Source organism: Aricia agestis, chromosome 3, assembly GCF_905147365.1.
Source record: "Aricia agestis chromosome 3, ilAriAges1.1, whole genome shotgun sequence".
In the NCBI taxonomy this organism is placed as follows: domain Eukaryota; kingdom Metazoa; phylum Arthropoda; class Insecta; order Lepidoptera; family Lycaenidae; genus Aricia; species Aricia agestis.
In genome coordinates, this window is record NC_056408.1 from 22,055,559 (window position 1) to 22,077,488 (window position 21,930).

Here is a 21,930-nt window from a genome sequence, read left to right on the forward strand (position 1 = left end):
CTCATATTATGTGTTTCTATAAGAGGTGGTACCATGTTAGGCTTAGTTTTTTGATTCTTTCGATTGTTATACACGTTATCAAATAACTCACAGTACCAACATAGATATCAGAAACAACAGTATACCAAATACCAATAATAAATACTAAATAGTTTATGGGTAAAGCTAAAGTCGTGTAATGCAGCTAAGTTGTGTAAAGCTAAATAAGCTTTAAAATTTGGTATAAAAAAGTTTAATTAAAAAATATATATATGTGCACACTACACGGCTGTTTTGGGTATTTTGATTTAAGGGGTACCAGGGTTTAAAAAGCGTTTGAGTGACACCAATTTTGTTGACACCGCGCGCTATAAACTGAAGTCCACGCGGACGAAGTCGCGGGCAACAGCTAGTATCTGTTATAAACCCTCATTGACCAAATACGCAATTTCGCTCTGTAATGATGGGTGGCATCAAATCCAGTCTCAAGACCGACTGACCAATTCTGACCGACGCCGACAGCTACCTATTTTTTGAGTAATATTTAAAAATCTTTTTTAAATAGTTCGTAAATACTACTCAGTTTTATTTAATGTTACTCGGCTATTAATAGCGTTTTTTGTATATCAGAGTACGGTGCCTGAAAGCGAGAGCCCGTTAGCGCTGCAGCGTCTGATCCGCGGCGCGGTGATGGCCGCCCCCGACGCCGACAAGCTCGGCCTGCCCCGCGTCCTCGACTCCGTAGAGGTCTGTCTCTTTCCCACTCACGTGTGTTGTAATGCTATCTTTCTTTAAACTGAATACAACGATGAGGTAAATATAAAAATTGTCGTTTTATTTTTACCATCTAACATTTCTAAAAATGGAGAAATTAGCTAACAAACCATAAGTATTGCTTAAAGCTAGATTATCAGCTAGCTTATAATATTTGAGATCCCAATATCTTTTTTGGTATATCTAAAACGTATTTTATCCTTTTTTCTATCAGGTGTCGTGTAGTACTAAACACAATATCAAGCTGCTCGCTGACGTCATCTACTCCGTCGCGTTCAGCGTCAAACCACCAGGTAAATACAATTCGTATATTTCAGACAGTAATATTTTATTAGCGACCAGGGTAAATAAAGCCATAATGCTCCATTGCGTTGCGGTGCGGCGTCGATTAGCCGTTTTACGTACTCGTACGATATGCAACATTGCTTTGCATCGTCGGGTGCGGTATTTTGACGGAACAACGGATAGAAGATGAAGTGAGAGGATTAATAACGGGTTACGCTGTCACCATATTGCGTTTGTGTTAACTCGCCCCAACGGACGACGCACACAATGCTGTTACGTTCCGATGACGCATGCCCCGAAATACAGTAGCTTCGTATAAATTAAATTAAATGAAACGGAGTATGATAGCGACGGGAGAGGTGGACTGTATACGAAGATGAAGATAACTGTAGCTACTAAATGATACACTCGAACTGCAACGACAACTGTATTCTCTCGAGTCTCGGTAAATTGTGTACAAAAATATAAAATGTCAATAAGCAAAAATATGACATAGAAAAGTACAGATTTCAAAATTTAAAAAAGTATAAAATACTTATCTATCCAGTCAGTCGCCAACAGAATATAATGTGTGATATTTAATAATGATCAGGTAGCAAGGAGCCGCTGCTGGAGCAGCGCGTGCCGGCGACGTACCTGGCGCTGGAGGAGTGCGTGTCGCACCTCGCCGCCGACCTGCCCGAGCCCGTGCTCAGACACGATACATACAAACGACTGGTAAGTGCATTACATATTGTTAATCAGAGTAAATTCGGGTAATACAGGGTAAGTCCGGATATTCAAGTTAACTCTAAATTTAACTACAGTTAAGGTACGCGCCACAGTTTGCGGTTGCAGTGGAAGTATGGCGTATATGCCCGTAGCGCCAGGAAAAAAAAAGCACTGACTAATTTAGTGATAAGTTGAAAGGTAAGTTCGGACACAGGGTAAGTCCTACCCGGACTTACCCTGTGTCCGAACTTACCCTGATTAACCTAAAACTTGGCGGGCAACCTGATGGAAAATATACAATTTACATATTCTTACCGTTTGTGTATTGTGTAGGTGACTCAGTACATGCAGCAGAAGAATCTGCGGATGTTCCGCGACGCGGCCGAGCTGCATCAGGCTACCATGTTCCTGCATGAAAACGGTAATGTAAAAAAGTAGTCTGATTCCTAAACTAAGAATTCTAATTCCTTCCTTTCATAAAGAGGGAAGAAAAGAGGTACTTGCATTTAACGTCTTGAAATTATAACGTTGGAGAATGTGGAATTTTGTTTTACAACAAGTTTATGGCACGCGGAAGTGTGTTGGTTTGAAAGTGCACCTATTATGGCCAATTTTTTCCCAATCACGTTAAACTTGTAAAGTTGGCAATAAAAATATATTGTCCGCAGGTGTGCTACTCCACTACGACGACGCGACGCTCAAGGAGCTGTACTTCCTGCGGCCGCAGTGGCTGTGCGACGTGCTCGCACACGTCGTCACCATACGCGAGATCAATCCCTTCGCTAACAATGGTACGTGTAAGCCAAGCGCAATTTAAGATTACTTACAAGAGCCACCAATATCGTGTCACCGTTTGATCGCTATCTACCAATGACGATCTGTTATGGCCGATTTACACGGGTGACTAAAGCCGCACGGTTTACGCCGCACGGCGAAAATCGACCGTCTAAATGGCAATTCGACTACGCCGCATGCGGCTAAAGTCGCAAGCCCCAAAGTCGTGCGGCCAATAGCCGCATGAGGCTGGTGGCTAAAATCGACCGTGCAAACGCTCAGTCGCAAGCGATCGCTTGCTGCGAATACTACCTGTCGACTGGTGACTCGCCGGGTGACTAAAATCGACCCGTTAGTCACCCGCGTTAATCGACCATTACTATTACGTCAAAGAATATATTTTTCCCGTGAGTGTTATAAGTGTAGCAAGCTGTATTACTGATCTGGGTATCCTGTAGGTATAATGAAGGTGGACGATCTCTGCCACGTGTTCAAGTCGTCGCCGGTGCTGGGGGGCGGCGCGGGGGGCGGGGAGGAGGCGCGCGCGCTGGCCGTGTCGCTGCTCAACAAGTTCGAGCTGGCGCTGAGCTGGGACCACCGCGCGCTGCTCGTGCCGCCGCTGCTGCCGCTCACCGAGCCCGTGCGCCCGCAGGTGAGACGCCAGGAGCGTGCGAGAGCAAAATTGGTCTTGGTCTTGCTTTTTGTAAGACAAAGACTGCAAGACCATGAGCAAAATCGGTCTTGGTCTTGCAAAAAAAAACAATACCAAGACCGATTTTGTTCATCACTAAGCTCGGGGGACGCGGACGTGTGCCTTGCGTTGAGGTGAGCATTATATGGGTATACGTTAGTAGCGTGCGAGAGTGACAGGTATATAGCACAGGCACAGATGGGCAGACAGGCTTGCGCCGTGCGGCGCACATTAGCGAGATGGTTGCAGTGCCTGAAAGGAATGTAAATATCTTTGAACATAGAAGAACAGTGATATTGTTATAATGTTTGTGTAATTACGTTTATTTTACGTTTGTACCGCTGGTTCTATACTTCACATTATGATTGTCAGCTGGCGCTCAAGTCTCGTCCGTGGCCGGGCACGCCGCGCCGCTCCGCGCCGAGCTCGCTCAGTGCGCTGCCGCACATTGAATCAGTCCACGGTACAGAATCACCCATGCTTATAAGTAAGCCTTTTTATTTATTTTTTGTTGTCTTAGTTTGAGATTTTTTTATTTCACACGAAGTTTTATTTTGTATTTTGATCCTTTTACCGATTAAAAAAAATGGGGATGTTTCTCAATTGGGTCGTATGTTTATGCTTTTTTTGTTTGTTCGCGCATAACTTCGTCGTTTGTATATTTATGTTGGAAGGAAGACATTTCAAAGGTGGTCCAATGATAAGGAAATACTGTTTGAAGTCGGTTTTCATTTTGTAAAAATAATAATTATTTTTATCAGCAGACGAGGAGGCTAATGGCGTGTGTCGAGCACACGCGCGCGCCGGCGGTGCGGCGTTGCGGCGCGTGCTGCTCATGTCGTACGTGCCGAGCGGGTTCTGGCCGCGGCTGTGCGCGCGCCTGCTCGCCGACCCCGCCCTGCCGACGTACGCGCCGCAGTTGTATACGCCGCCAGAGGTAACTGCTGCCACAAAATAATATGCTACAAATTTTTTCGATTGTTTTTAGAATATAGTATAACCTAATTTAACTTTCTTGCAAAAATATTTACCATACTAATAAAAATATTAGCACAGCGGATAAATATAATAAATCTTAAGCATTCTGTCTGTCATGTGACGTTTACCAATGTTCTAAACAAAGATAAGAAGACCAAGACCTTGTATATTTATTTGCTGTGTAAATATTTTTGTTGGTAACAAAATTGCTGTTTGCTTTTTGATCCGGTATTAGTGATTCTTACAACGACACGGCAAGGACGTACACGTTCTTAGCGGCCCCCTAGACGATTCAATTTATTGCGCAATGTCACACACACTATTTATTGAATAACTTAACAATAAGATTGAAAGCGTTCAATAATAACCCTAGACTGTCAATATTATTGCGCGATACGTGATATTACACAATAAAATTGATCGTCTAGGGATCCGCTAAGTTATCACCTTTTGTCATACCATCAATGGCTATTTCTTTATCAGATGGACGTGGACGAGTCAGTGGGCAAGGCCCTGGAGCTCAACTGGAGCTGGAAGCTGTGGCGGACAGGGCTGAAGCTGGTGAGCGGCGAGCTGACGCTGCTGGCGCTGCGTGAGATCCCCCCGCGCCGGGACCCGCTGCTGGGCGCTGTTGCTGAGGACGACGAGCCTGATGAGATATATCATACCATGAGGTAGGGGTTAGATGATGTGGAACGTTTAAAAATTATGCTAAGCTAGTTGATGTTTATTCAGTGTTAATGTAAGACTGCACTAGGCGTTACACTAGCCTTTCCCAAAGTGGGCGATAACGTCCCCTTATGGGCGCTGAAGGTCTAAAGGGGGTTGGTGTGGAACCCAGAAAATAAATGGGGGCGTTGTGTGGAGGCTTGAAGGGTTTTTTTTTTTTTTTTTTTTTTTTAATCTTTTTATTTTACAGAGGCTTTTAACACTCAGTGTTAATGTCAGCCTCATAGGTGAATACAGTGTTCCCTACATAAGGGACAGATCCAAAAAACTATATAATTTTATTGCCTCTGGGGACAACGGCTCCGAAAGTACACTATTGATCCGTCCATTGTGCAGGCAGCCAAAGTCACCTAAGAGCCTTGATCTTAGCTCTGCAGTCCGAGCACACTCCAGTAAAACATGAAACAGGTCTTCCGGCTTGTCGCACACATCGCAATTAGGCGAAGGCTTAATTCCAACCAAGTAGCAAAATTTATTTGCTGGAATGTGCCCAGATCGTAATCTAAAGGCTGACACCAACAACTTTCTCGATAAATTACACGAAATAAACCAAGGCTCCCATACTGGTTTATTCTGGATGGTTCCGTACCAAACTCCAACACCTCTTTGTAATTCCTCACCGAAATGGTATTCCCATTTCTCGAGCGCCTTTTCCTTAATCTGATGACGAAGCTCATTTACAAAAGGTTTAGAACAGACCACGGGACCATCCATAACTGCACTCTTGGCAAGCGCATCCGCAGTTTCGTTTCCAATTAAACCGACATGGGCAGGAACCCATTGCAGTTTAATTGAAACTTTTCCAGAAACATGCCGGAGTAAATCCAAAGCTTCGAAGGCTATCGGAGAGCCACGTTGCTTCGTGGCGCACCGACGAAGGTGTTGGAGAGCACTTCTCGAGTCTGATAAAATAACTATACTGTTATTGTTGTTCAAGTTATTAACATAAGTTAGTGATTCCTTAATAGCAAGAAGTTCAGCAGTCATTATATTATTATCTCTATGTAATTTAAACTTCTGTGAAACGTCTAATTGGGGATCGAAGAAGGCAGCTCCGACACCTTGAGTACATTTAGAGCCATCCGTATATAACTTATAACAATCAGAATAATTATCAGATATGAATTGCAAAAAATAATTTTTAAGTTCACAATCAGATAAGCTCCGTTTTGGAGCCATGTCGCCAACTTTATGTACAATGAGTTCTTCGACATCTATTGAAGACACCCATGTGTTTAATGAATACGCCTCTAACTTTTCACTTACATATACATTAATATTACTCCATTCAGAGTTAATTTGTGCTAGAATTGGGAGATTAGTATTCCTAAAATAATTTCGTACTAAATTTAACTGATCTAAAGAATATAACAAATCGTTGCCTAGTCTAGACTTAAATTTAAGCAAGAACCTACTCGCCAACACGTACCTACGTATATGTAAGGGAGGAATGGAGAGTTCACTCTGCATAACAAACACTGGAGTGCTACGTATAAAAGAGCCACATATTCTCAACGCTCTGTTTTGTAGAATATCGAGCTTTTTAAGATGTGTTTTAGCACAACTACCATATATAAAGCTAGCATAGTCCAGTCGGCTCCTTACAAGAGAAATATAAAGACGGCGAATATATTGAGGGTGAACTCCCCACGACCTACCCGATAGAACTTTTAAGACGTTCAAACATTTATAGTTTTTAGCACACAATTCATTTACATGATGACTCCATCTTAAGGACGAGTCCAGCCATAAACCTAAGTATTTAACTTTATCCACCACGTTAAGAGATGAACCGTTAATCTCAATATCAATATTAAAACTTCTTCTAGTTCTATTAAATACACAAATATTAGATTTAGATACGGATAATTGGAGACCAATACTATCTAAATAGTTAATCACGGCCTTTATAGCTAACTTAAGAGAGCAAACTGCTTCTAGAGTATTACCATTTACAACTGTTTTGTATAACACGAAATCATCAGCGTATTGGGAGTTATAAACATTATTATTTACAATAATTCTAGAAATACCTCTAGTTGCAATATTAAATAAACTAGGAGAAAGGGGGTCCCCTTGAGCTAGTCCCTGGTTTGTACATCTAATTAATAATGCTACTACTTTACTTAGATCATCTAAAACAATTGTACAACGACGATTAGACAAAAAATTAAATAAATATTTACAAATAAAATTACCGATTCCAATTTCCTGTAAGATATGAATTAATGCAGTTATATTTACATTGTTGTAGGCATTCTCAATGTCTATGAAGCAAGCGATTGTTGGCTCTCTTCTGGCAAAACCTAATTGTATATGAGATGTAAGTAAAGCTAGGTTATCAACACAAGATTGTCCACGTCTAAAACCAGTCGACGTGCCGGGAAGGAGGCCCTGGCTTTCAATAAACCACTCCAATCTTCTTAATAGAATCAAATGGAATATCTTACACGGACAAGACATTAATGAGATAGGACGTAATGAGGAGGCAAGAGTGGGATCCCTTCCCGGTTTAAGAATAGGGACTATTTGTATGTCTCTCCACTGATCAGGTATATTACTTGACATTAAAATTAAATTGAAAATTTTTAAAAGCATACACTTAGCATTATTTGGAAGATAATAGATCATAGTATATGATATATTATCCATTCCTGGAGATGTATCTTTCTTTTTTAAACAGTTACGAAGCTCCGCGAGAGTAATGGGTGATTCTATAATGGAAGGTTGTCTTTCTGGCAAAGTTGGCTCCTGCTCGGCAACATAATCAGGGGTCAAGGAATGCAATAGCTTTTCAGCATTAAGAGGATCTACAGTATCTCTGCGTCCAGTGTTGCCTTTGATCCATCGCATCTTTCTCCACATAACGGATGCTGATGTTTCGTGGTTGATACTGGAACAAAATTCTCTCCACGACTTAGATTTTTCTTTTCTTATAAGTAATTTGGCTTGGGATACTTTGTTTTTCCATAGAAGCAAATTAGAAGGTGTAGGATTACGCCGTAACTGCGCCAATGCAAGACGCCGTTCAGCAACTGCCTTTGAAAGATCATTATTCCAATAATGTTTGGGTTTGAAGTTTGATGTGGGGTCTTGACAAATTTTAATCCAAGGGATGTGCTTATCAGCCAAATATTTAATTTGATTTGTAAAACTATCATAGCTCGTTTGGACATCATTCACCTCTTCATGAATAAACATTGTCGTTCCTTCTTTAGTATATTCTACCCAGTTAGCTGCTTTATAATTTCTTTTTTTAATGTATCTGTTCGTTTTATAAAAACCACAACTTAACTTTAACACTAGATGATCACTGCCTAAGGATTCATTTGTAACCTGCCAACTCATATTGACAGCAATGTCTGTGGAAGCAAATGATATATCAGGCGAGGTTTTTTGAAGGCTACCGTTAACCCACTTCACTCTAGTAGGCGCACCGTCATTAAGACATATAAAATCATTTTCAAACATAGCTTTATAAACAGCTTCACCTCTTCTATCGGACTTGCAAGACCATAGAGTGTGATGCGCATTAAAATCTCCGATTATAAGACAACCTGTTTTGAATGTATTGAAAATCGCATCCCAATCCTGTTGACTTGTAGAAATTGAAGGCGGACAATACACAGCAATCACGTGCTTTAATGTAGGTACGTTAAAAACTTCAATATTGATTATCTGGATATCAGAGTTAGAAATATTAGAAACTCGTTCAGAATAGTTTATTGATTTATGTATTATGGCGCACAAACCACCATATGAATCGTCTCTGTCTGCTCTCACTATATTATAACCAGAAAATTTCAGGCTTACACTAGATGAAAGCCACGTTTCACTCACAAAAGCCATATGTATTTTGTCTTGTGACATCAAAAGTTCAAAGTCACTGGCCTTACGTTTTAAACTGTTAGCATTCCATTGAAAAATGTTGATACCGCTGTGTAAAGAATTGATATTACTGGCCATTATTGTTTCTTCCCATAAACTTAAGCACCGTCTCAAAATTCAAATATTCTTGTAAAACATCTACTACTTCGGACCAGAAAAATTCAATCAACATTTTAAACTTATCTTTTAAACTTCCTTCTGCTACAAAAACTTCTCTTATTTTATCTAAAATCCTTTCTAGCAAACGTTTCCTTTCCTTACGATTAGTACTAGAGCTAGACTTTTCAACTTGCTTATTTTCAGTATGAATTTCAGCACTAGTTATCTGAAATGTATGAAAAACATCCTCGTCATCGCGTCTGACGTCTAGACTTTTTTTCCTTGATTTATTTTTGTTCTTTTTCTTGAACTCAGTTGTGGTAGACGACTCTTGATTAGGCATCGAAGAAACACACTCATCTAATTCCATAATGTCATCATCACTATCATGTAAAGTTTCAACGGCTGCATAGTCGCCAACAGTAACATCTCTGTAAGTGGGAGCCGAAGCCCCGTCGGTCCTGGCGTGGGAAATAATAGGTTTAACAAAAAGCATCTCGGGTTCCAATCTGGTCGAAGTCTTATTCAGTGTCTCTTCCTTCAACTTATTTAATGCAAACTTATAAGAGCACATATGATTTCCCATATACATCCGAATATTTCTTTCTTTCTTAAATACAGGACAAGCAGATTTCATAAAAGATAAGTGATTCCCTTTGCAGTTAACACATCTATAACTTTTCGTTTCGCAGTTTTCATGTTTCCCGCTACACTTAGGACAAATTGGGGTCTTAGATGGACAAATCTGATTGACGTGACCGTATCGCCAACATTTAGAGCATTGAGTCACAGGATACATGTAAGAATCTACGGCCATTCGACACCCATAAGCTTTTATAAATTCTGGAAGATTTGAACCTTCGAACCCTATTCGAACGGTTTCAGACTTTATCCATTTTCCATCCGAATCTTTACGTAACAACCTCTTAATGGATAAAATCTTCGTGTCACATTCGAAAATCTCTTTCAATTCCTTATCTTCTATATCAATGTCAATATCCCGGACCACGCCATAACAGTAATGCAACTCATTAGTATTTCTACAAACCCACTCATAATCCTGTGTAATCTTATTATTCAGAAAATTGTTTGCGTCTAGCTCGGATTTAAATTTAATTAAAAGTTTGAAAGGACTTTTATATTTGATAGTTTCTATGCCCTGGATATTGTATTTAGCCAATAGTTTTGCAAACGCTAACTGCTTCGGTAGAAAATCGGTCTTGGCGGTTATAGAAACTTCAAAATTATTACGTAAATTAGCTGGCGGATTAGGTGATGCAGATGGAGGGGTTCTCTGCAGGTTCCTGCGCTTATATCTCGTGACCAGTGTAAAGCCATCATCAGCTAGCGGCTCTGGAGAACTACCTGCTAGTCGCCTTTTGTTGCCTGGCTGCAACATCGCTTCACTTCCAACATCGTCGAGATTATTATGACCTACTGACATACCTGCATCATCCCACTCTAAGTCTACCTCTCCTTCATATTCTCCAGATTCCAGCACTATTATGTTAACAGCCTCCGCAGCCATCTCATTGAGTGCAGGCTCCATCGTACCTTCTTCCTCAGGTTCACTCATAATTACAACACAATGCGGGTAGATCGAAAAAAATAATAATACGAAAGTTTGTTAAAGAAACAAAACTATTCACATAAGTTCACTTTTAATTTGATAATTATTAATAATTATAAACGAAATAATCATACTTCAGAATATTTAAACTCGGAAACAAAAAAAACTCGCAAATATGAAATGAAAATTGACGTCACAGAGATCGTAACACGGAGCGCGTCCGAACGTGACGGGCGCAAACCCAGACGAGGCTTGAAGGGTTATATTTTATTTCTCTGGATGCATTTGAAATTGAAACAATGGGGGCGCTAAAACATTATAACTTTTCATTCAACTAACGTATTGTAACGCCGAGTGTACGCGGCATTAGGTACCTCATATGATTTTCTGTCTATTGACAAAATAAGTTTGGGAACCCCTACGTTACATACACCAAAACAACATTTTTATGTACATTCGTATGCATGTAGTAAAAAACGGTTCTTTAAAACACTGTATAGCGACGCGACACGACAATATTCTTTCAAGTATGAAATCATATGAGGTACCTAATGCCGCGTACACTCGGCGTTACAATACGTTAGTTGAATGAAAAGTGAAGTGTCGTGTCGCTGCAACGTAGTGTCGCTGCTGTCTCGCTTTTAGCGTGGTAAGTGGCGTATTATTACAAAAACGATTCTTTTAGTTTAGTTAATCCTGTGCCAGAAGTTGCGTTATAACAATCTCTTTTCCCAGGTTCCGCGTGCGGCAGGAGGGGGCGTGGTGCGACCTTGACTTCCAGTCGTCAGCGTGCGTGGAGATAGTACTGCCCGCGCCGGTGTGCGTCGTGCGCCGCGACGACGGCCTGCCCATCGCCGCCTACCAGGTGAGTACCACCAGCCACCCTGTGACGTAACAGTCGGCGTGGTCAACTCGCTCCGCACAGCAGCTATACAACAGTGCGCAGGAGGTGTGAGAGAGTGCGGTTTGAGATGCACGATTCGTTATGGAGAGATTAACTGCAACTTGTATGGCATCGTTGTTATTGGATTTTCTGTCATAAATATAGTCACTTTCTTTATGGTAACAATGACAAAAGGACGTTTAATGTTTTCGTTATCGATGGTTGTCATCTAGGACGCATTTTGAATGATAACTTAATGTTTTTAGAGTATTAGCCTGGACCCGAACCTGGAGGTGCTGGCGAAGATCCTGGCGCTCGTCTCCGACCACGTCGACCTCCTGCTGGAGGACTGGTATCCATCGCTCGGTACGTCATACTTTATGACATGTAAAATATAGAGCCGTTTGTCTAAGTCTAAGTTTAAGCGTCCGTGGCCTAATGGGTAGACCTTTGGTTCGCACTCTTAGAGGGTGCAGGTTCGAACCCTGGTGGAGCCGTGTACCTATGAGACATTTTCTGATCTCAAGGATATAATACTTACACTCGTACGGTGAAGGAAAACATCGTGAGGAAACCCGCACATTCCTCTGGACTAGGCCGACTATGATGCGAGAATGCCGTGTGCGCTTGGGTTGCCCGGACATTTAAAAATCTTGTCCCAGGCACTACAGTATTTGAGGAGTGGTTACTTCGCTCTGAAAAAATACTGTATAAATCATCCATAACTGATGTAAAGGCCTAGTTTTTTTATGTAATGTCTTTAAAGTGTTTGTTTTTCATATTCTGCGTATTTGTTTGTAGCACATAACTAATAACGTTTTCGTCTTTGAAACTGTTCAAATGGCATCTGAAATCAGCCGAGAATTCACTAATCGTTTAATTTCCGTATGACGATATTATTAATACCTATTAGACATTGGTGTTCCCACTCTTTTGTGTCTTAAATTTGTCACTTGTACAGGTACACGGTTTGTGCACACTTCCGAGGGGCGATGCCTCATAACGCGCGTGGTGCCGTGCCCCGCCTGCCTGCGCGACGCTCCGCATGAGCCTGTCAACGATCACATAGCTCAGGTACAGCTATTTCTGTCATGTAATGTAGTAGCCATTAGTGGTCTCGAGCAGGTTGCACAGACACCATGTTCATGTTGTGGCTGGTTACTACCCCGAATTACTGACATCACACACAAAATTGCAAAAAAATGTATGGTAGGCCATTTATGGCAAAATGCTATGTCCTACTTAGATAGGACATAGCATTTTATAATGACCCATAAATATTATAATGACCCAAAAATCTACAAAATTCCAAAAAATCGACAAAATGGAAAATCTAAATAATAAATCGTACGCTCAGGCGTTTCGTCGCCTGGACCTGGGCCACATGGAGGGGAGGCGATTGCGACTGTCGGAGGAGTCGCGCATGTCCGACGGCGACAGCGGCGTCGGTGCGGAGTCTAACTGTAAGTTGCTGATTATCCTACAGTTTAATGTTTCACGAATGCAGCTCACACGAAACTGATAAATAACGATTAACGTTACTCGACGTGACGATGCCTTATATATATTATATATTATATTGAAAAATATATGTATTATTATATAATATATAATATATTGAAATGTCACGCGGCGCAAATTTTATTTTGCAAAGTTAAATTGTGTCTATTTTCTTTCGCCTTGACGTGACCTTTATTATCAATGGTGATGGAAATGCATTCAGCGCCTTACTTGAAAAACTATCAAACCTAGACATAACGCACATTAATTTAATAAGCGTTTACATTACAGCGTCGTCGCGCGTGGGCTCGACGGAGGGCGGGGGGCGGGGCGAGGAGCGCGCGCGCGCCACGTGCTGGGCGCTGGAGGAGTGTATCGCGGCGGCGTGCGGCGGCGCAGACCTGCGCTGCCCGCTGCACGCGCACGTCGCGCTCGCCGACGTCGCGCCGGACACGGTATGTCACGTGAAGTTTCCAGCCTTATGGTTAAGGATTAAGTTCAAACAGTGATGTGGTAAATGCGATCAAGATGGCTGTGTGATGGACACGAGTTCATTAAGATCGGGTCCTGTATGATAAAGTTCTTAGTGACTTTTAGAAATCAATATACGTGATGACGTTACAGCTGCTGCTGGACGTGGAGTCGTGTCGTCGCGCGCGTTGGGACGACGTGGTGGTGTCGGGCGTGGTGGGGCGGGGCGCGTTCGGCACGGTGCTGCGAGGGACCTGGCGGCGCCCCGGCCGACCGCCCCTGCCGGTCGCCGTGAAGGCGCTGCAGCCGGTGCCGCCGCCCTCGCCAGCTGATGTGCCAGCTCTGCAGGCCTATAAGGTGATACTATAATGAGTTACTTTCATGATACATTACATAATATTATAGATAACGTCAACTCACAAGTTTATCTACTGTAGGTGGCGGCGTCACGGTGGGAGCGGTCGCCGGTGGCGGCGGCGTGTCGCGCGTACTGCGGGTTGCGGCAGGAGCTGGGCATCCTCAGCCGACTGCGGCACGCGCACGTACTGCCGCTGCTCGCCGCCTGCGCCGCGCCGCTCGCGCTGCTGCTCGACATCGCACCGCAGGTATACTATACTATAGGCTGAATCCTCATCATTCGGTACCAATTACGTAAAATAGCTTCTAGTAACCTGTCACCGTTTGTTTGCGATCTACCAATAGCGATTTATTTGATGATCTACGAAAAGCGAGGAGAGTTTTGCGCGGTCTTGAGAATTACTTTTGAAAAAATTAAGATCAAAATTTTCGGCTCCTGCATATCGATAACAAACAAACAAATTGATAACGGCTTTTTTACATAAATAGTTTCCCTTCAGCAATCAAAACGCTCATTTTTCAATGCAGGGTTCGCTGGAGGCCGCACTGCGGCGGTACCGCGGCTGCGGGCGGCGTATCGGTGCGCGCGCGGCGCGGGCGCTGGCGCTGCAGGCGGCGCGCGCGCTCGAGTACCTGCACGCACATCGCGTTTTATACAGAGACCTTAAGGTACGTGCTCAAAGGAAAAATGCCTGGTAAGTGATCACTGATCAGTGATGTCGTATTAAAAAAAAAGAGAAAATGAAAAAGGTCATAACAAAAGGCACAGAAAACCTGACCCTTACATTTATAGTTCATCATCAACGCATGTTTAACTTAATGCTCAAATTAGTATCATGTTACGTCTTTCGTTTTTCATATGAATGAAAGAGAAGACATGACATTTTAACAAGCTGTTAACACTAACAAACTTTGGTGAAATTGGGCCTTAGTCTGAGAACGTGCTGGTGTGGTCGCTGCCGTCGCCGCAGGAGGCGCCCGCCGCCGAGCTCAGCGCCGACCCCATTGACGTGCACATCAAACTGGGAGACTATGGTGAGAATGTTGACAGTTCAACTGATTTACCAAAGCGAGGATCGCGTTACTAACACAATTGGAAATCCATTTTTATATGTATAGATACGCAAGTGCAATATCAGTCGTGTTGCAGGTATATCCCGTCTGGCGGCGCCGTCGGGCACGAAGGGTTTCGGCGGGACTGAGGGGTTCATGGCGCCGGAGATCATGCGATACAACGGCGAGGAGGAGTACACGGAAAAGGTACTGAAATACTAACAAACTACAAAATTGTGTGCTCATAAAGTGTATTTTGTAGGTTATGTTTTTCGAGAGCCAATATTCCACGCTGCAGAGCTGCCAAATAATGATACATTATGCATGTAAAATTATTACTTGGCAGCTCTGCAGCGTGGCAGCATTCTCCAGCGCTCTGCACGGTCTGTAGCGCTAGCGAAGGCCTCAAGTCACAACGGCTCTGTTAGGTGACCCGGACGCCCGCAGTGGATTCACACGATGGGCGTCCGTTTCAGCTAGCGTACACACCTAAAAAGTGTCGTTAGATTCATGTTAAAATTTATAAGAAAACAATATGGCGGATTTTCTACTTCAAGTTACACAAAAATGGCATCGGATTTTAAATTTTTTAAATGACTGTTTTCTCGTCAGGTGGACTGTTTCTCGTTCGGCATGCTGCTGTACGAGATCTTCACGCTCCGACAGCCGTTCGAGGGCCACGAGGCCGTTAAGGAGGCGGTGCTAGAGGGCGCCCGCCCGCCGCTCTCGCCGCGGGTGAGTTGTATACCTTATTGCTATAGCAGCAAGGTCGAATATGACTCGACAACCGTTATATACAACATATTGCTTCAGCGAAAAGGTTGAATGTGTTATTTTAGAAGTTTGTTGTGTCAACTTTTTTTGGTGCTAGGTTATGTGAACAAATAAGCGAAGCATTAGATAGTGACGTCCGACGTCTGACGTTCCATCTCCTAAAATGTTTTCACAAAAGACCGCATATGAAAACAAAATATAATGTAATATCTTAGGAGCTGCAGTACCCATGCAGCCTGTTAGAGACGATGCGCCGGTGCTGGGCGGGCGCGCCGGAGCTCCGCCCCTCGGCCGCCGCCCTCGTGGCTGTGGCCGCGGCGCCCGAGAGCCTCGCGCTCCAGGACGCGGCCGCCGCCTGCGCGCCGGTACCCCCTGGCGTTCCGCCCCCGCCGCCCGAGCCAAACACGCACGTGCCCGCCACCGCAGTGCCGCTACGCGCTCTCAACGGTCAGCATTATATAATTTTTCTTATTATCAATATCGTAATAAGTTTATTTACAACGTCTGCAATGTTAATGTCTAACGGACATTGTTCGGTTACCTTTATTGACACACGATGAGATCTTGCTGATCTATACTTATAAAATTACATGTCCTGACTGACTGACTGACTGATTCATCATCGCTGAGCAAAATCTGTTAAAGTTACAGTCACGAAATTTGGTAGGTAGGGTTGTTTTATTAAGTAGACACCCACTAAGGAAGGAATTTTGAAAATTTTACCCCGAAGGGGGTGAAATAGGGATTGACTTAAGTCTGAATGAAAGTCCGTCATTTCTTAAGTTAGGAACATGAAACTCTATTTTTGAGTTACGGATTAAAAATGAATGAATACGTATTTGAGCGTTTTTGGAAATTCTATCCCCAAGGGGGTGAAATAGGGGTTGAAAGTGTGAATGAAAGTCCGTTATTTCTTGAGTTAGAAACATGAAACTTTATTTTTAGGCTAATGATTAAATATTAATGGATACGTGTTTAAGCGTTTCTGGAAATTCTACCCCCAAGGGGGTGAAATAGGGGTTGAAAGTGTGAATGAAAGTCCGTTATTTCTTGAGTTAGAAACATGAAACTTTATTTTTAGGCTAATGATTAAATATTAATGGATACGTGTTTAAGCGTTTCTGGAAATTCTACCCCCAAGGGGCTGAAATAGGGGTTGAAAGTGTGAATGAAAGTCCGTTATTTCTTGAGTTAGAAACATGAAGCTTTATTATTGGGCTACTGATTAAAAACAAAAGTGCGAGAACGATTCTACTGGTTGCATTGTCGAGATGATGTACAGGATTGGTGCCGCAAATGCACTACTTGCGCTGCAGTGAAGGGACCACAGACCCGGAGCCGTGGGAACCTGCGGTTGTATAACGTTGGCGCACCGTGGGAACGAATTGCAGTTGACGTAGCTGGGCCATTTCCCGTGACAGAATCGGGAAACAAGTATTTTATGGTCGTCATGGATTACTTCACCAAATGGCCCGAAGTGTTCGCCATACCAAACCAAGAAGCTACAACAGTCGCTTCTAAATTAGTCGAAGAAGTGATATCTCGGTTTGGTGTGCCTCTGGAAATCCATTCTGATCAGGGCAGGAATTTCGAATCGCAGGTCTTCCAGGAAGTGTGCAGAATTTTGGGAATGCATAAAACGAGGACCACCGCGTACCATCCAAAGTCTGATGGAATGGTTGAGAGATTTAACCAGACCCTTGAGAGGCATTTGGCGAAATTGGTAGATGACAAACAAAAGGACTGGGACAAGTATATACCGCTCTTCCTTCTGTCGTACCGTACCGCCGAGCATGAGAGCATAAAAGCTACCCCGGCGTATGTCAATTACGGTAGAGAACTGCGAGTACCAGTAGACCTCTTGACAGGAGGGTCACCCGAGGAACCGTACAAGACTATGTCTGCGATTTAAGGGAAAAGATGCGCTATATACACGCCATGGTTCTGGAAAATGGGTTACAGTCAAGTGAGAACATGAAGACCAGATACGATCGGAAATCGAACACGAGCGGCTTCGAAGAAGGGTCACTGGTGTGGCTGTATAACCCAACTCGCCGAAAAGGCAAATCTCCAAAGTTGCAGACCAAGTGGGACGGCCCATATGAAGTGGTTACCCGATTGAATGATGTGACTTACAGGATTCAAAAGCGACCAAGAGGGACATTCAAAGTGGTACACATAGACCGTCTGGCGCGTTACCATGGCAGTAACAATTATACTCGGGACGAGCATCTCTAAGAGGGGAGTAGTGTTACGGTACATGGTATACGGACATGTGGTGCCATCTAACGACAAACCAGCGAAACTTACCGAGGGAGCACAGGCAACATAAATCCCCTACTCAATACTAGATGGCATGAGGTGCACAAGTACATACTCGAACCTTCTAGAAAGGTCCAATGTTTGTTTACGTGTTTTAATTTAGACCTTATGATTGAGTCCATAAGGTCTAAATTAAATTTGCCAAAAATATTCAACTTACTGCACTTATCGTAAGGACAGCAGTTTTATTGTGGTACATGCTCGAGCCTCCTAGAAAGTTCCCACGGTTGTTTACTTGTTTACGTGAATCGGGAACTTTCTGGAATTCGTCTCGCCATATAAAAAAGCCGCAGGGTTCAGTTCGTTTCGAGCTATCATCAAGGCGATTTCGGAGTGACAACAAGTGATCAGTAGTGAGTGAACCAGTGAAACCTGCGACTTGGCTACGACCTAGGACAGTGATAGTGCTTAGTGATTGGACCTAGTGATTAGTGCTTGGACTTAGTGCTAAGTGTTGTGACTTAGTGTTTAGTGCAGTGTTAATAAAGTATTCAAGAGAGTCACCAGGTCTTTCTCTCCAAATCCTCGAACCCTAGCACGTAACAATATTTACTTAGAATTGTCAGTACGAATGTTTACATGACGCGTTCGCAGCACGTTGTATGTATGTACTACTTTGCTAATTGCGAGTGATTCTGGGCCCACACGTACAGGCGCATTATATACATATTGTTGAATTAATTGAAAGGATTGCTTCAGACCGCAACGCGACGCGTAGATGCATTTCTAAATTTGTATGGATTTGACAGACTTTAATTACGTGAGGCGTCGAGCAAATCTGTCAAATCCATACAAATCTAGAAATGCATCTACGCGTGACGTTGCGGTCTGAATTGACTCTAAGGGCCTGTTTCACCACTTCCTAAGGTGCCGGATAGGCTTATTTGGCAGATTCTTCATACTCTATCTGTCAAGTTAAGTTGTGGATAGCCTTATCAGCATGTGGTGAAACAGGCCTTAAATCTACTATTTATTTCTTTAAGTAAATTGAAGTAAATGACAGATGTTTGTTACAGACGAGGGCGCGGAGGGGTGGGAGGTGTGGTACGGCGGGGGCGAGCGCGTGCACACGCTGCTGGCCACGCCCACCACGTTCCTGCATCACCACACCGTGCGAGTGCCTCCAGGTTACCTTTATAATGTTATTTAGTCCTAATCGTGGGTTGGGATATGAGACTTGATTACCATGACACATTTTTAAAGTCCATTGTTACACGTCATTTACTATAGGTAAAAAGGAACTGGAATTAAGGCAATTTTCAAAGCTTCAGCGCAGGTCAGAGTCTTTATAGAGATTTTATCCAAATACCAATTTATTTTCTGGTGAGTTAAACCAGAATATAAATTGGTGTTTGGATTTAAGATTTTCTGTTGCCCCCTTTCTTTCTGATCAGTGATCCTTGTATTAAAAGATTGAGACAATATTACGCGTGTGTACTGACATATTATGTATATATTTTGACATATTTAGAGGAGGGCAGCGCGGTGGTGGTGACGGCGATGTGCCGCGTCGGCGCGAGCGTATGGGTCGGCGACTCCGCCGGACGCGTCTGCGTGTATTCGTGAGTTACTGTGGAAATTATTGTAACCGTTACTATCCCTGTTTAAAGGATAATAATGCGACTTAGTCGCGCTGTGGCGCACAATATAAAGTGTGCTAATGCTTAATTGGATGATGAATTAGTTTGTTTGAGAGTTCTTGATTGTGCGAAACGTTGATGTAGTTAAAACATTGTCAAACGAGAATATTGAGCATTATGCCGCATAATGCGCTCTTGTACTGTAATTGAAAGACTGGGTATGTAAACATTAGACTCCACTGGACTTTCTTCGTTGGGTCAATAAAAAAAATACTTAAATAACATCCTTCTGTAACAGGGCGTCGACGTGTGCGCTGCAGTGGGTGACACGCGTGGTGGAGGCGGTGGGCGGGGCCGCGTCGCCGGTGGCGGCGCTGCACGCACTCGCGCCGCTGCCGCGCGTCGCGCTCGCACTTGAGACGGGACGGTGCGTATTGAATTCTATTACATTATTTACATTCATTCATGATTTTTTTTTTGTATGAATATAAATCAAAAATTCACTTCTAATAGTAAATAGTAATAGACCCGATATATCTCTTGGTAGAAGATAAATACATCAATTAACAATAAAAACGGCCGACACGCTGCAAAGCAGAAGTATAATTTAGCATTCATTTACATATTTAAATAAAACTGAAAACTAATAATAATAATTTATGAAAATATAAGTAAATCATACAGCTCAAAAACTTTGTCTTTACAAATCATATCTACTCCCAGGCTGTTCCTGGTGAGCTCCAGCCGGCCGGAGGAGGAGGGCAGCTTCGTGCTGACGGAGCTCGGCACCGCCACCTCACTCGCGTGCCTCGCCGCGCTGCACATCGACCAGCGGTACGTCACAGCTTAGATAACGATGTGGCGGCACCCACAACATAAGTGACATTTTCGATTAGACGTAAAAGAATAAGAAATATTATAATGTGTTGAGGTCTCAGGGCACTCGTAAGTCGTAACAAATATGATGTAACTTTTCTTAAATCTCCTGATTAGATCCCCTGATCTTAAAAAAAATATGCACAATGTTCGTGACAGGGTGGAGCTTTGGGCGGGCGGGGACGGTCTACACGCGTACGCGGTGAGCGCGGAGGGCGTGAGTGCGGCGTGCACGTTGCCCGCGCGTAGGTCCGCCCCTGACGCCGCCCACGACGCGGACGCTAGCTCCGATCCTGAGGACGCCGATACGGTGTCGTTACTTGCAGCCGCTGCGGATTCCACTTTCGTGTATGCTGTGTATAAAGACAGTGAGTATTCTACATTCCTTTGAGATTGTTTTTTAAGCGCAATGCAAAGAAACAAACGAGAAACGAATATCTACTAATATCTTTTATGTCTTCGAGCCTATGGCTTCGTGCGCGCAAAAGAGAATCCCGCGTACATGGTAGACGCGCGATACTTCTTGTCCCATTAAAAAGTAATCCCTAATCTATCATATTTTTTTAGTTTTTTTTTTTTTAATGTTGTGCCAAATATAAATCAAAATCTTGTGATTTCAGAGCCTACGTAAGTACGTACTGTCACAGCAGTTGATTCCTAGGCAGATGGCGCGGGCGGACCTAAGTAATTTGGTCGCGCTAAGTCAAACTCATCCGACCGATCACAGCTAACATTGAATTGACATAAGTTTACCAAACGATGTAGGTCTGTCAACTGCCTAGGAATCAATTTCCTCGATTGTACAATACAAACAAATCTTTATTCATATTAAATGAAATCCGTAACCTAGCGAGTCCGTCTTCTCAGGTACACAGGTGTACTCGTGGTGCGCTTTACGCAAGCGCGTGGCGACGCGTCTGGACTGCAGCAAGCTGGTGCCGTGCTCCGAGAGCCTGCAGTCCATCGCCATCGACGAGAGCCTCAATGAGGAGCGATGTCGAGTAAGACACTTATTTTTACTTTAGTCTTAGGTATCGTACTGTCGATACATACTGTCGTACTAAATTGAAGTTGCGGAGCATTTAACTCTATTCGCTGATAAATGAATGTTGTAATTAAGCTTCCTTCGCGTACCTAATAAATAAAAAAAAATTAATGCACGATAATCACTAATCATTCACGCGATGGAAGCATTTATTACTAGTATAGGTAATTTAATAAAACCACGAATTAGAAAAACTATGGTGCGTCGGAACGTTCAATAAGTTGAGTGTCACCTCGCGTGCGACTTGCGTGCGGCTTTAGTTGCGACTAGGTTACGACTGTGGGTCCCGGCCCCCGGGGAGTCGGGCTAAGGGCCTGAACCCTTTCCTGTGGGAACGCTCTTTCAGCCTAATCTTTATTTATCGAAAGCATACAAATCACAAAGTGTGAGCAGTATTTTAAAACCAATACAAAGAGCTTATTATTAAACTTAAGTATAGATCATACATTCAACAGTCAACACTGTTTCTTACATATAACTAATTCTAATAAATTATCATAACTTATGGCCTATGGTGTAGTGCGTCGCCTACAACTGGGTATAACTATGAGGCGACATCCTACATGATACATCACTATTCACATGAACGAT

General features: G+C 43.1%; 1 protein-coding gene across 2 annotated transcripts in view; it reads left to right on the forward strand.

Annotated features, from left to right (window-relative positions):
* Positions 1 to 21,930, forward strand: part of LOC121740502 (leucine-rich repeat serine/threonine-protein kinase 1) — a 52,057-nt gene that overhangs the window by 27,951 nt on the left and 2,176 nt on the right. The window contains exons 27-53 of one of the 2 annotated variants that reach the window (XM_042133215.1): positions 610 to 726; positions 968 to 1,046; positions 1,631 to 1,755; positions 2,083 to 2,170; positions 2,418 to 2,540; positions 2,982 to 3,175; positions 3,587 to 3,701; positions 3,979 to 4,151; positions 4,676 to 4,866; positions 11,214 to 11,343; positions 11,628 to 11,727; positions 12,323 to 12,435; positions 12,719 to 12,824; positions 13,153 to 13,316; positions 13,486 to 13,689; positions 13,770 to 13,937; positions 14,218 to 14,358; positions 14,622 to 14,724; positions 14,840 to 14,949; positions 15,355 to 15,477; positions 15,732 to 15,963; positions 18,855 to 18,965; positions 19,310 to 19,400; positions 19,717 to 19,845; positions 20,142 to 20,252; positions 20,454 to 20,662; positions 21,162 to 21,295. In XM_042133215.1, the coding sequence (XP_041989149.1) occupies positions 610 to 726; positions 968 to 1,046; positions 1,631 to 1,755; positions 2,083 to 2,170; positions 2,418 to 2,540; positions 2,982 to 3,175; positions 3,587 to 3,701; positions 3,979 to 4,151; positions 4,676 to 4,866; positions 11,214 to 11,343; positions 11,628 to 11,727; positions 12,323 to 12,435; positions 12,719 to 12,824; positions 13,153 to 13,316; positions 13,486 to 13,689; positions 13,770 to 13,937; positions 14,218 to 14,358; positions 14,622 to 14,724; positions 14,840 to 14,949; positions 15,355 to 15,477; positions 15,732 to 15,963; positions 18,855 to 18,965; positions 19,310 to 19,400; positions 19,717 to 19,845; positions 20,142 to 20,252; positions 20,454 to 20,662; positions 21,162 to 21,295 (3,684 nt within the window). The remainder of the gene's footprint in view (positions 1 to 609; positions 727 to 967; positions 1,047 to 1,630; positions 1,756 to 2,082; positions 2,171 to 2,417; positions 2,541 to 2,981; positions 3,176 to 3,586; positions 3,702 to 3,978; positions 4,152 to 4,675; positions 4,867 to 11,213; positions 11,344 to 11,627; positions 11,728 to 12,322; positions 12,436 to 12,718; positions 12,825 to 13,152; positions 13,317 to 13,485; positions 13,690 to 13,769; positions 13,938 to 14,217; positions 14,359 to 14,621; positions 14,725 to 14,839; positions 14,950 to 15,354; positions 15,478 to 15,731; positions 15,964 to 18,854; positions 18,966 to 19,309; positions 19,401 to 19,716; positions 19,846 to 20,141; positions 20,253 to 20,453; positions 20,663 to 21,161; positions 21,296 to 21,930) is intronic. The other variant, XM_042133217.1, reaches the window with a different exon arrangement.